The 13,220-nt window shown below is 37.6% G+C and overlaps 1 protein-coding gene across 1 annotated transcript; it reads left to right on the top strand.

Annotated features, from left to right (window-relative positions):
* The first annotated feature begins 580 nt into the window (after nt 1–580).
* Nucleotides 581–4,202, top strand: LOC145126734 (uncharacterized). The gene is made up of 6 exons (XM_079062042.1): nt 581–1,100; nt 1,169–2,097; nt 2,343–3,229; nt 3,289–3,388; nt 3,468–4,091; nt 4,182–4,202. Exons 1-6 carry the CDS (start codon nt 581–583, stop codon nt 4,200–4,202), a joined length of 3,081 nt encoding a protein of 1,026 aa, XP_078918168.1.
* The last annotated feature ends 9,018 nt before the right edge of the window (nt 4,203–13,220 follow it).

The following is a 13,220-nucleotide window of genomic DNA, read 5'->3' as shown; positions in this document are numbered from 1 at the left end:
TTTGTTTTTTTCGTAAAGCAATTATTTGCAAACAACCAGATACCCCACTTGGTAAGTGTCAATGTAGTTATTGGTATATTTTGGAATGTCATGGGTTCGAACCCAATTACCAACACTTTTTTTTTCTTTTTTTTAATGTCTCGATATGTCCCTGATCATCCACTTTTTTATCACTTCTCCACATGCCCCTGATCATCCAGACTCATTGTGTAAATATCCCAAATTAGAAAATATGAATTCCTATCGATTCAATCTCTGATAACTACGAAGGCACTGCAACTACGTTTATTCTTCAACCCGAAATTGATGCGTCAACATCAAATTCATACAGGTACAAATACTACATTTAATTAATACAGGAAATTACAAAACAATTACCCTCATAATATGAATATTTGTTATCTCGTTGGGTCATGATGTGTGTAATTATATTTTATTTTGAGTTAACAAGTTTTTTTCTTTCAAGATATTGGATTTATTAGTAATGTGATCTATTTTGTTTATGCACACCAACTGTTTGTTAAAATGGGTCAATACACAGGAAACGTATATTGCTTGTTGACGCTGTTGTAAGCTGAATATGGATAAGTCTTGGATGGGAGCATATAGAACATCAGAAACCTATGTAAAAGGTGTTGCAGAATTTATCAAATATGCAGTGCACAATTACATGATTTCTAAACATATGGATCCTGCAGATACCAAAAAAAAGATAAGAATTACCTGTCTATGTGTTAAGTGTGTAAACCACATATCTCATTCGGTGGATGTGGTAGATGATCATCTATTCAGGAATGGAATTGATCAAACATACACAAATTGGAATAAGCATGGAGAAACAGAAGAACCGCCAAGAAGTTATGTATATGAACATAATTTTGACATGGATACGTCAAACGATGTAGATTCCACGAACATGAACACAGAAATGCCAACAGATGCTGCAGAAACAGTAGAGATGGTTGAAGCTGTAGAAGAAAATTTTATTGGGAACCTTGATAAGTTTAGAGAACTGATAGAGGATGCCGAGAAGCCCCTATACACAGGGTGTCATAATTTCACAAAGTTATCTGCAATAATTCAACTACTCAACTTGAAGAGTAAGTATGGAGTATCAGATAAGTGCTTTACAGAATTATTAGTTTTGATAAAAAAAACATGTTACCAGAAGGAAACGAAATGTACAGTAGTACATATGAGGCGAAAAAAGCATTTAAGGCAATGGGTTCAGGGTATACTAAGATACATGCATGTGTCAACAATTGTATACTTTACAGAAACGAATACACAGACTTGGCAACATGTCCTACTTGTGGTAAATCAAGATGGAAGGTTGATGAACAAAAAAATAAAATTTACAACAATATTCCTGCAAAATGTTTGTGGTACTTTCCAATTATTCCGCGCTTCAAGCGTCTTTTTCAGTCTAAGACAACTACAAAAGATTTAACATGGCACGCAACAGAAAGAAAGGTGGATGTTAGCGTTTTAAGTCACCCAGCTGATTCACCAGCATGGGCTGCCATTGATGACAAATATCTTGATTTTGCTAGCGAACCAAGAAATTTGCGACTAGGCATTTCGGCGGACGGGGTTGATGTGAACAGAGGAAATAGGAGTCATAGTGTTTGGCCTGTTTTAAATGTCATTTACAACCTTCCACCATGGTTGTGTATGAAGAGAAAGTTCATCATGCTTTCGTTATTGATTTCGGGAACACCAGGAAATGATATTGATGTGTTCCTAGCACCTTTTATTGATGATCTGCAATTATTATTTGATTTTGGAGTTGAAACATACGATGCATATGCACAAGAGCATTTTAAACAACGCGCAGTTGTGTTGTGGACTATTAATGATTATCCTGCTTTAGGTACATTAAGTGGTTGCCCATACAGCGGTTTTCAAGGTTGTGTTGTGTGTGGTGAAGAGACACACTGCATTAGACTCCCTGAATCGAATAAGCAGAGTTATGCTGGTCATAGAAGACTTCTACCGTATGATCACCCGTTCAGAAGACAAAAGAAGGCATTCAATGGACAACAAGAGTTCTCACCCTCTCCAGAACCTATGCATGGGGAGGAGATATATAACAGGGTAAAATTTATAATTAATAAATAGGGAAAGGTTAATAAGGGCAAGGAGGCAGAAATCCAACAATCAACAAGTGGAAGAGGTGGGAAGATGAATAAAAAAAGAGAAAATCACACCAAGTGGGTACTTCAGATGTGGGCCAGCAAAATAATACATACTGGAAGAAATTTAATATATGGTATAGACAACTAAGGTATTGGCCCGACAATTTGGTTCCACATTGTATAGATTTTATGCATGTGGAAAAGAACGTGGGTGAGAGTTTAACCGGAACTGTTTTGAACATTCCCGGGAAGACGAAAGATGGTTATAAAGCTCGATTGGATTTGGTTCATTATGGTTTAAAACCAAAGCTGCATCCTCAGATAGAAGGGAACAACACAACACTTCCCGCAGCAGGTTGTACATTGACAAAAGAGGAAAAAGACAAATTTTGTGAGACTTTATACAACTTAAGGGTTCCTCAAGGGTATTGTTCTAATTTTTCTAGTTTGGTGAGTCTAAAGGATAGGAAGTTGATCAGACTAAAATCACATGACTATCACATGCTCATGCAACAATTTTTGTCCATAGCAATTCGATCTATTATGCATCCACCCACCAGAGTTGCTATTACAAGGTTTTGTTTCTTTTTCAAATCAATATGTAGCAAAGAAATCATAGTGGATGAGCTCGATAAGTTGCAAGAGGAGTTATGTGTAACCTTATGTCTTCTTGAGAAACACTTTCCACCATCATTTTTTGATGTGATGATTCATTTAACCGTTCATCTCACTAGGGAAGTAAAATTATGTGGTCCAATATTCTTTAGATGGATATACCCATTCGAAAGGTTTATGAAGGTTATTAAGGGGCACGTGCGAAACAAAAATAGACCAGAAGGATGCATTGCAGAAGAGAATGTTGCAGAAGAGACAATTGAGGTTTTTAGTCAATTCCTTAAAAGGATGGATATTGTTGGTATTCCACCTGACAATCATAACAATTGTGGAATTCATAAAGGTGTAGATAGTAGCTCTATTACGGACGGTACTCCTCTATCAGCTGCTAAATCGGTAGAAGTTTCTGCAGAACTATTCAGCAAAGCACATTTCTTTGTATTGCAAAATACATCTGAAGTACTCCCATATATCAAGTAAGGTTTTTTACATGTATGTTTTTTTTATAATAATATTAACATTAACGTATTGACAGACGACAGATGGAATTTTTGGAACATTTACACCCTACTAAACGAAAGGCACATATAGAACAAGAGCATAGTAAAACATTTGGTCATTGGTTACGAAAGGAGGTATATTCTTGTCAAATATGTTGTGTTCTTTGTTATTTTTTTCTTGATTTCTTAAATTCATAATCTAATTACAATTCAGGTAGAGAGAGAGTTAGGGGCCTGTAGAGAAAGTATAACAGAGACAATGAGATGGATTTCACATGGACCCAATAAGAACATTATTAAATACGATGTATATGCTATTAATGGATATACTTTTCGTACAAAAGCTCGTGAAGGTAAAGTTTACCAAAACAGTGGGGTTAGTGTTGTTGCAATTGACACACACATCAGTAAAGAAGTTGTAACATATGCCAAAAACACTTATTATGGTGTTTTACAAGAGATATGGGTACTAGATTATCATTTTAAAAGAATTCCAATTTTCATGTGTGACTGGGTTGACAATAGAAATGGGGTAAAAAGGGATAAATTGGGGTACACACTAGTTGAACTAAAAAGATTAGGCCATAAAGGTGATCCCTTCATATTGGCCTCACAAGCACAACAAGTTTTTTACGTGACAGACCCACTCGATCAAAAAATGTCTATTGTGTTCAAGACACCTCCCAAAAATTACAGAGATACATATGAAGATGTAGATGAAGAATTTAGTACTATTGTTCCTCATAATGATAACATATTGCCACGTGTAGACACACTTGACTTGCAGAAGGAAAATGATTATTTTCGTAGTGATTGTCACGGTATTCTTATACGTACGGTACGTATTTCTTAATGTCATTAATTACATTTGTAGCTATAATATTTCTCCTTCTTTTAACACTTAATGATCTTTATTTTTTGTTTGTAGAAGGGAAAGGCCAAACCTTGAGCATAGCGTTATGTGGAGAATAAGAAAATGACAAAAAAATGACGATGTACTTTAGTTAATATCTTTTTACCATATTATACCGTCAAACTATTCTGGTGTAATATTGTTATAACTCAAACATATTTTTTTCGGTTTTTTACTCTTATATTGTTACACATGTTATAACATAAACTGCATGTAATAGCAATGTACTTTCGTTATGCAATGTTACACAAGTTATGTTGTATTCATTTCATTTATTTATCATAATATTATGTTAAAATAATTTGTAATCTTTTCATTTATTATGGTGTATTATCTGGTGCAATTAAAAGAATAGATGACAAAAAGGGCAATTTGGTCCTTTCTTATAACTCTTATTCAAGACGACATTATTTTTATTTTATGACTATATTTACATATAGACACATATAATAGTTGTAAATATAACTAAATGCTACCTACACACACAATATTTGTTTATTCTTAAAGCCAATTCATAATATTTTGACACACATAATAAAAGGTACATGACCATAAGTAACATATTTAATGAACGACCCCTAATTATAACGATAAGACATTATTTTTCTTTTATGACTATATTTACATATAGACACATATAATAGCTGTAAACGTAACTAAATGCTACCTACACACACATTATTTGTTTATTCTTAAAGCCAATTCATAATATTTTGACAAACATAATAAAAGGTACATGACTATAAGTAACCAATAGTAACTTCTTTTAATTTTTTGCGTAAACTAAATACAACTAGTATAGAACCGCCCTATGGACACACAAATAATTAGTGTGACCAATAATTTTTAGCAACTTTGTCTGTTATGTGGCTAAAAAGGCAACATGTTATAGACACACAGAGAACTAACTCATGTGACGATAATTTTATCTACTGTCTCTCATAAAAAAAGTGTGACAATCTTAATCGATATATGTGGCTGATTGTGACCTATGGCCTCAGTGTTCGAGTGTGACTAATATTTGTCACATTTCGTATAATTAAGTATCGTAAAAGTTTTGATTGTCTATATAATGGCCACACAATCTAATTTAAATGTATCCAAAAACAGTCTCTAAATTTTTTTAGTGACTTTTGGCCACACTTTTAAGAAAAAGTGTCACAGGCCGTTTTTCAGAAATTGTGACCGTAGGTCATTTTTGTACTAGTGAAGGTCATGAGTAAAATGTTGCACAAACCCTACGCGAACTCACTAGAGGTCCTCTAGCTCTAGTCAGTTCCTATGATCCACAATCCTCAAACCTAACCGTTTCGGACCTTCTTACCACTGTTGTTCCTTATATCCCTCCTGTTCAACCCTCACCTCCAACCGTTCCTGCTCTCACAAACTCTAACTATCAATCTATGGGTGATCTTAACCCTGAAGAAATAGACTCCGAACTACGTTTCCAACAAGAGTTTGCCCTACTCTCCATGAGATACAACCTTCCTTTCAACAAGCCTCAAAACAATTGTTTCCAAACTCCTCACCAAAATAATCATCAACCATGCAACAAACCTTCCAAAAACCCACTAGCCTACAAGCCTAATCTTCCTACTCCGAATCATACCTCGGAACCCCCACAGATTCCGAAGCCTGAAAAACCCAAGATTGTGTGTCACAAATGTGGCTATGCAAACCACTTTTCCAAAGATTGCTTAGCCGAAGTCCCACAGAAACCCAAGATCAAGGACTCTTCTTATTATGCACGACGAGCTCAAAAAATGGAAGAAAGTGAAAAGGCTTTTGTTACAACTGTATCAAGGGATGTGGAATGGTATTGGTTGTCTAGAGATGATGATGACGTAACCACTGGCAGAAACATGTGTCTTATGGATCGAGAAGAAATTGAATGTGATGAAGGCTACTGGTCGTCTGGGTCCAAAAGAGATGATGAAGATGCTGAACCAAACTACTGCTACATGGCTACCAACGATCCTCCCAGTAGAATCATCGTTCAATAGGTAAAATCTATGATTACTAATAATAATTTTAACTTATCTCTTTGTGAACCGTATCTAACCCAGATCCAATCAGATATGAACATCATTTACAAAGCCTCATAGAAGCCTGTAAGAGGAAGGAAAGTGAATTAAGTCGTCTTAGATTACGTTTTGAGGATAAGAAGTTAAAAATAGAGTCTTTAGAATGAGAGCTTGTAATTTCACAAGATGAATGTATCATTGTTAAAGAAAAATGTGAAATCACTTATTCTGAAAGAAATGTTTTAATTTCTGATAAGAAACGTCTCAATGCTAAAATAGATTCTTTGCACGATTCCATTGACATTCTTGGAGCAAATGAATGGATGAGACACAATTTTCTTCATCCTTGGTCAAAAGCTCCTGGTCTCGGAAGCGAGTTTCTGAAACCAGTTGTTCGTACCTTAAAGGAGTTACAAAATCTGACATTTATGGGAGATGTTCCGAACATCAAACATTTGGATACTCCTGTTTCTCCCTTGTCACCCCTTCCTGAGACTTCTGACCATTTTGCATCTTTGATTCCTGAGTTTAAGCCTATAGTTATCAAGTGTCCCGATTCCACGTAATTTCCGCCTCTGATAAACCTCGACCTGAATCGGACCTCAGAACTCAACTCTAGTACTCCAAACTCTGTCGCTTGAAATCTGAACCACAGCCCTCCTAACAACTGTATTGTTGAGTAAATTTTTCCGGAGACAACTGGACCTGAACTCTTTGAGTGCGTTTGGGCATCTTTAGATAGTGACGTTGATGAGTCAATCTCATTTGATTCTGAACCCCAAGTGATTTCCAAAACGAAACTGGTTCCAATTAAGCTTGTGTTCAACAATCCTTCAGTAAGACAAACCTCCAAATCCAAAAGAAAACCCATGTTGAATAGGAAAGATATTGTCGATCGTAAGGTAGAAGCCCGAAATGCTCACAAAAAGAAAATTAAGTCGAGACAAAACTCTAGATTCCTTGAGAACTCCAAAAAGAGTGTACCTCGGAATACTCATTCATCAACTCATAGTCAAAATACCTTCCCACCTACTAAGATCCTCAACAGGCCTTCCAATCCTCCCTGTCTTGTAGAACAAAAGAAAGTTGTCATTCTCACCCCGAAAAATTCTATTGTAAGTACCAAATCTGTCCGAACAAACTCTTCTCGGACCGTTTCATCCGTTTTCATAGCCAAAGTTGATGGTACAATTTTCAAACCTCAACAGGTTTCAAAACCAAATGTACCATCAACCAAAACAAAAGTTGTTAAAAAACAGTCACTACAAAATCTTTAAAACAAAATCTTGTTTGGAAAGTTAAAAATCACAATGATGAAACTACAACTCCAAGAGATACAATAGTTCTCACTACTCCTGAAGTTGAATGTCCGAAGAAAGTTGTTTTGAATCCTCATGTTATTGAATATGACTATTGGATAGATGAAAGAACCATGGTCTTCTGTTTGTTTCCTAAGGAATCTCGGAGAAAACCTTCCAAACCATATGTTGCTCAAAAGTCACAACCGAAGCCTAAGACTCGTGCCTTTGTCCCAAAACCTTACTCGGAGCCTAAAAACTCCACAACTCACTGATTTTGCAGGCACTCTGTTCTTCGGAGCAAGAGACAATATGGTATATTGATAGTGCTTGCTCCATGCTCATGACGGGGCAGATGGACTTTTTGTGAGATCTCAAACTTTCACCAAATGTTGGCTATGTGACGTATGGCAACAACTCCACTTCTCAGATCCGAGGTTATGGCATCCATACCAATGACAACTTCTCCATTTCAAACGTGGCATATGTAGCTGACTTGAATCATAATTTGATAAGTATGGCTTAACTTACTTATTCAAATCGTCGAGTTGAATTCTGCAAGAAACACAACTACGTCATGTCCGAAGATCGAAAGGAATGCTTGATCAAGTCATATCGCAACAAGAACATGTATCCTCTTGATATCAACATGATCATTGGCAAGCCCCAACTCTGCTTACTCTCAAAAGTTGTTCCTGACGTCAGTTGGTTATTGCATAGGATTCTTGCTCACCTAAACTTTAGATATATGAATGATCTTGTTTCCGGTGAAATGGATAGAGGTTTGCCACGCCTCAAGTTCGAAAATGATCATTTATGTGTTGCATGTGAGTGTGGAAAGCAGTCAAAGAAGGGTCATCACGTCATCATTGAAAAATCAATCTCGGAGCCGCTAGAACTTCTACACATTGATCTGTCTGGACCATCAACAATAGAGAGTTTGCATCACAAAAAATACATTCATGTGATTGTGGATGACTTTACTAGGTTCACCTGGGTCTTCTTCCTAAGGCTCAACTCAGAAACAACCTCGTAACTCTTCAACTTTATCAAAGGAATTGAAGTTCTCATCAAACTCCCAGTTAGGCGAATCTGAAGTGACAATGGTTCGGAATTCACAAATTCCACCATTGAAAACTTCCTCACTGAGAAGGGTATCGACCACAATTTTTCTGCTCCATACACTCTACGACAAAACGGTGTAGTCGAATGACGAAACAGAACACTTGTTGAAGCTGCTCGATCTATGCTCAACTTTGCAAATCTTCCACTCTATCTTTGGGCTGAAGCTGTCTCTACAACATGCTTTACTCAGAATAGAAGTATCATCAATCGACGCCTAAACAAAACACCGTATGAAGCCAAGAACGGTCGGAAGCCAAGTATCTCTTTTCTTCATGTTTTCGGATGTAGATGGTTAATCAAGAATAATCGTGATCATCTTACCAAGTTCTAACCCAAAGCTGATGAAGCCATCTTTCTTGGATACTCTGCTAAATCAAATGCTTATCGAGTTCTTAATTGGCGAAATCGTGTTCTGGAAGAAAGTTTTGATGTTACCTTTGATGACAATTTTGTTCGGAATTCTGGCCCAAACCATGTTACAACTCACATCATGGAGTTCGATGCTCCAACGCCAAGATGTCCGATCCAGCAAACAATCTATGAAGTTGAATTTGAGACCTTTTTTGGACCCTCATAAACGACTCTTGATTCGGAATCTCGAACAAGACAAACCACATCCAAAGTTCCGGTCTCCCAAAACTTTTCCTGTCCAACACCCAGTCTTCCTCCATTTGATTCCGAACCGTTTCAACCTTCTCAGGTTGAGGGGGAGAATGGTCATCCTTCCCTTGAATAAAATGCGGATGGATTTCAAGATGCAGCTGCTGAATTCGACTCTAATCCTATCAACATCGATGATGATGAAAATTTCTTCGATTTCCCACCTGAAGATGACGTCAACCTATCCAGTTCAGAAGTTCAGGGGGGAGCATCATCCACACATTTAAACTATTCAGGGGGAGCAACACAACCCCATTGTTGATATTGGATCATCTTTTGCACAAGAACTTCCGAGATTACATGTTTGGACTAAGGATCGTCCTCCAAACCAAGTTAATAGAAACCCAAACGCTTGTGTACAAACTCGTTCTGCCACAAGTGTTCAAAATAAATGTCATTTCTCGGCATTTATCTCAATGGTTGAACCCAAATCCATCAAAGAAGCACTTGAACATGTTGATTGGATTACAGCCATGCAATAAGAATTGGCAGAATTTGATAGAAATAAAGTTTGGACTCTCGTCCCTCCTCCTCAGAATCATCCCATTGTTGGTACTAGATGGGTGTTTCGGAACAAACTAGATGATGCAGGAGTCATTATTCGGAACAAAGCAAGATTGGTGGCTAAAGCATTCACACGGATTGAAGGGCTTGACTACGATGAGACCTTTGCTCCTGTTGCCCGTCTTGAACCTATCAAAATCTTTCTTGCTTATGCTCCTCACAAAGGCTTCAAGGTTTACCAGATGGATGTCAAAAGTGCTATTCTAAATTGGTGAACTTGATACTGAAGTGTATCTTCAATAGCCTCCCAGTTTTGTTAATCTATCATATCCGAACTACTGCTACAAACCCCGGAAAGCTGTTTATGGCCTTAAGCAAGCTTCTCGCGCACGGTACGAGACCATCACCGACTTTCTCAAGCGTTCATGTTTTAAAATAAGAATTATCGATCCTACTCTGTTCCGAAGGTCAAATGGAAAACATCTCATGCTGGTCCAAATTTGTGTTGACGACATCATTTTCGGATCCACCGATTCATCAATGGTTGCTGACTTTGCTAAGTTAATGGTCAGTAGATTTCAAATGAGTATGAATCAGGAATTAAGCTTCTTCCTTGGTCTCCAAGTCAAACAGACCAACAGAGGAATTTTCATTCACCAAGAGATGTACATTTCGGAACTCCTCAAAAAGTACTCAATGGACACCTGTGCCTCAACCAAGGTACCAATGGGTTTCGGACAAAAGATCTTTTCGAACCCTTCAGGTGTAGCAGTTGATGAAAAGAAGTACAGAGGAATGATTGGATCTGTATTCTATCTCACAGCAAGTCATCCGGACATCATGTTTTCCACATGTTTGTGTGCCAGATTTCAAGTCAATCCAAAGATTTCTCATCTTTTGGATGTTAAGCAAATATTCCGATACCTGAAAGGTACAAAGAATCTCGAAATCTGGTACCCAACAAATGAGATTTTCCTACTTCAAGCATATTCCGATTCAAACTATGGCGGTCTACAATTGGACAGAAAAAGCACATATGGTGGCTGTCAATTTTTAGGTGGTCGATTGGTCAGCTGGTCATCTAAGAAACAGAACTGCATTGCACTTTCAACAGCCGAAGCGGAATACATTGCCACTGTTAGTTGCACTTCTCAAGTTCTCTGTATGAAATCTCAGCTCTTGGATTATGGTTATCAGTTTCAACAAATTCCAATCTACTATGATTCTTAAAGTGCCACTTCTATTTCACACAACCCAATTCGACACTCTATGACGAAGCACATCAACATACGGTACCATTTCATTAAAGATCATGTTCTGAATGGTAACATCGAACTTATTTTTGTTCCATCTGACGATGAAATTGATGATGTCTTTACTAAGGCATTAGATGAAACCAAATTCAATGGTTTTCTGAACAAAATGGGTATGATGATGCCTAATCCTCAATTCTTTCAAGAAGCTTGCACTCTCTGATGGAAATATCAGAAAGAAAATTAGTTTCGAATCCAAATTGTTTTTCATCTCGGAACTATTGCCTCTCAGAATAAATAAGATCATTTTACGTGTCTTTTTCTCTAACAACCTCTTGGAATTTTAAGTTGTACAGCTCATCTTATCATATGAAGTCCATAGCGAATATAGTTACATTGGTACAAATCTCTCCTCGGAACTTACTTCATAAGGTCATCCCGGAATTCAAATTCGGAACGGTATTGAATTCTACACTCCGGAATTTTTTCAAATTCCACTCTGGAAGTTTTTCAAATTTCACTCCGGAAGTTTTTCAGACCTCACTCCGGAAATTCTTTCAAAATTCACCCCGGATCATCTCAAAACTCATTCCGGAATCTCAAAATTTTTTTTTTCTTTCGAAACTTCATTAACATTTCACTCTGGAATCTCATCAATTTTTGCTCCGAAATTTTCGAAAATCACTCCGGATCTTTTTCACTCACGCCTTATTCCGGAACCAGTCTCAAAACTTTTTCATGTTCCGAGACTACTAAATTTCATCCCGGACTCTTCATGTTCAGTAATAATTTTCAAAAACATTTCGAAGCCACTTTATTCCGAGATCAAAACACATGTTGAAGTCTAAAGGTTTTTAAGATGAAACGTTCTTTTTGTCCCAACGGTTACTTTTTGACGATACATATCCTTTCACCCTCGAAATCCGCTCCACGTTTGCACGTCTCCATAAACCAAACATACCATCACCGTGTGACGGTTTCTATTTTGCACTCCAATCCATTGAAACTTTTCGTCATCACAGGTCAACTCACCCCAAAAACAGCAACTCAATTAATGCGACCCATTTCCATATCCGGATTCCATCATTGCCTTCCAACCCGACCCGTTTTCCTAACCTATATAAACCCCTCTCATACCTCATTCTACACTTTATGCGCACCAAAGAGCCAAAAGTATTCTTCTTCTTTCTCTCATCAGTGTTCTTGAAGCTTTCAACCACCTGAAACAATGGCGTCTTCCTCTCCCTCTAAAATCGCTCAAATCGCTCCCAAAGCCCCCAAAACTGTTGCTAAAAAGAATTCTTCCAAAGGATCGTCCTCCTCTTAGTCATCTGAACCATTCCTCAGGGATGCGACACAACTCTTCTCCCTTAATCCCATGGATTATGATGTACCTCTTTGAGTGATGATTGAGTTCATTGCTCATCATCCCATATCCACTCCCCTCACCAAAGTTCCAGACCCTCCTCTTCCACTTAGCCTTCTTCACACTGCATTCGAGAGGATCAAAATCCACAATGACGTTCTTAAGACCAAGATTACCGGTGATTGCATCGTTCCAATCTACAAATCCACCTTTCTCAAGGCAATCAGAGTAAAAGAAAACCCTCTGATTTCAAAGTTCAAGAACCCACTGTTGAAGAATTTCAACAGTTTTTCAATCACATTAGTTACGATCAGGAGTACAAGGCTAAAGAATTCAAGAAGTCGGTTGTCTCAGGTCTCTGCACAGTTTTGATGCACTTCATCATCAGAGGCTTATCTGGGAAGTACGGAGGAACGGACCTCAAAGCAAAGACTGGTTATACATTGTCTATAGCATCTTCTCTGATAAGAGCAACACCGTCGATCTTCCTGAAGTCCTATGGCAAGATTTCCGTAAATTCACTATTAAGAGGAAGCCTAACGAAATTTCGAGCCCTAGATTTTGGGCCCTGACAATCCAACACCTCTACCGTGAATGGTCTGAACCAATTCCCGTGTCTACGATTCCAAAAAGGGTATATGTTTCTTTCAAAATCGTTAAACACTATCGTATTCCGGACCAAAGTTCTTTCGGACCAATTAGAAGTTTACCGGAACATATGTTGGCCCTCATTCCTTCCGGATCAATTCACCTAAAACATCACTTTGAGACTTCGATTGTGTACAACCCAACACAATCTACCCCTGTCTCCATTGAGCCCACTC

This window comes from Lactuca virosa, chromosome 7 (genome assembly GCF_052849685.1).
Source record: "Lactuca virosa cultivar CGN04683 chromosome 7, Lactuca_virosa_CGN04683_v6, whole genome shotgun sequence".
NCBI lineage: Eukaryota > Viridiplantae > Streptophyta > Magnoliopsida > Asterales > Asteraceae > Lactuca > Lactuca virosa.
The sequence above is the reverse complement of the archived record's forward strand: the minus strand, read 5'-3'. Positions and strand labels throughout refer to the sequence as shown.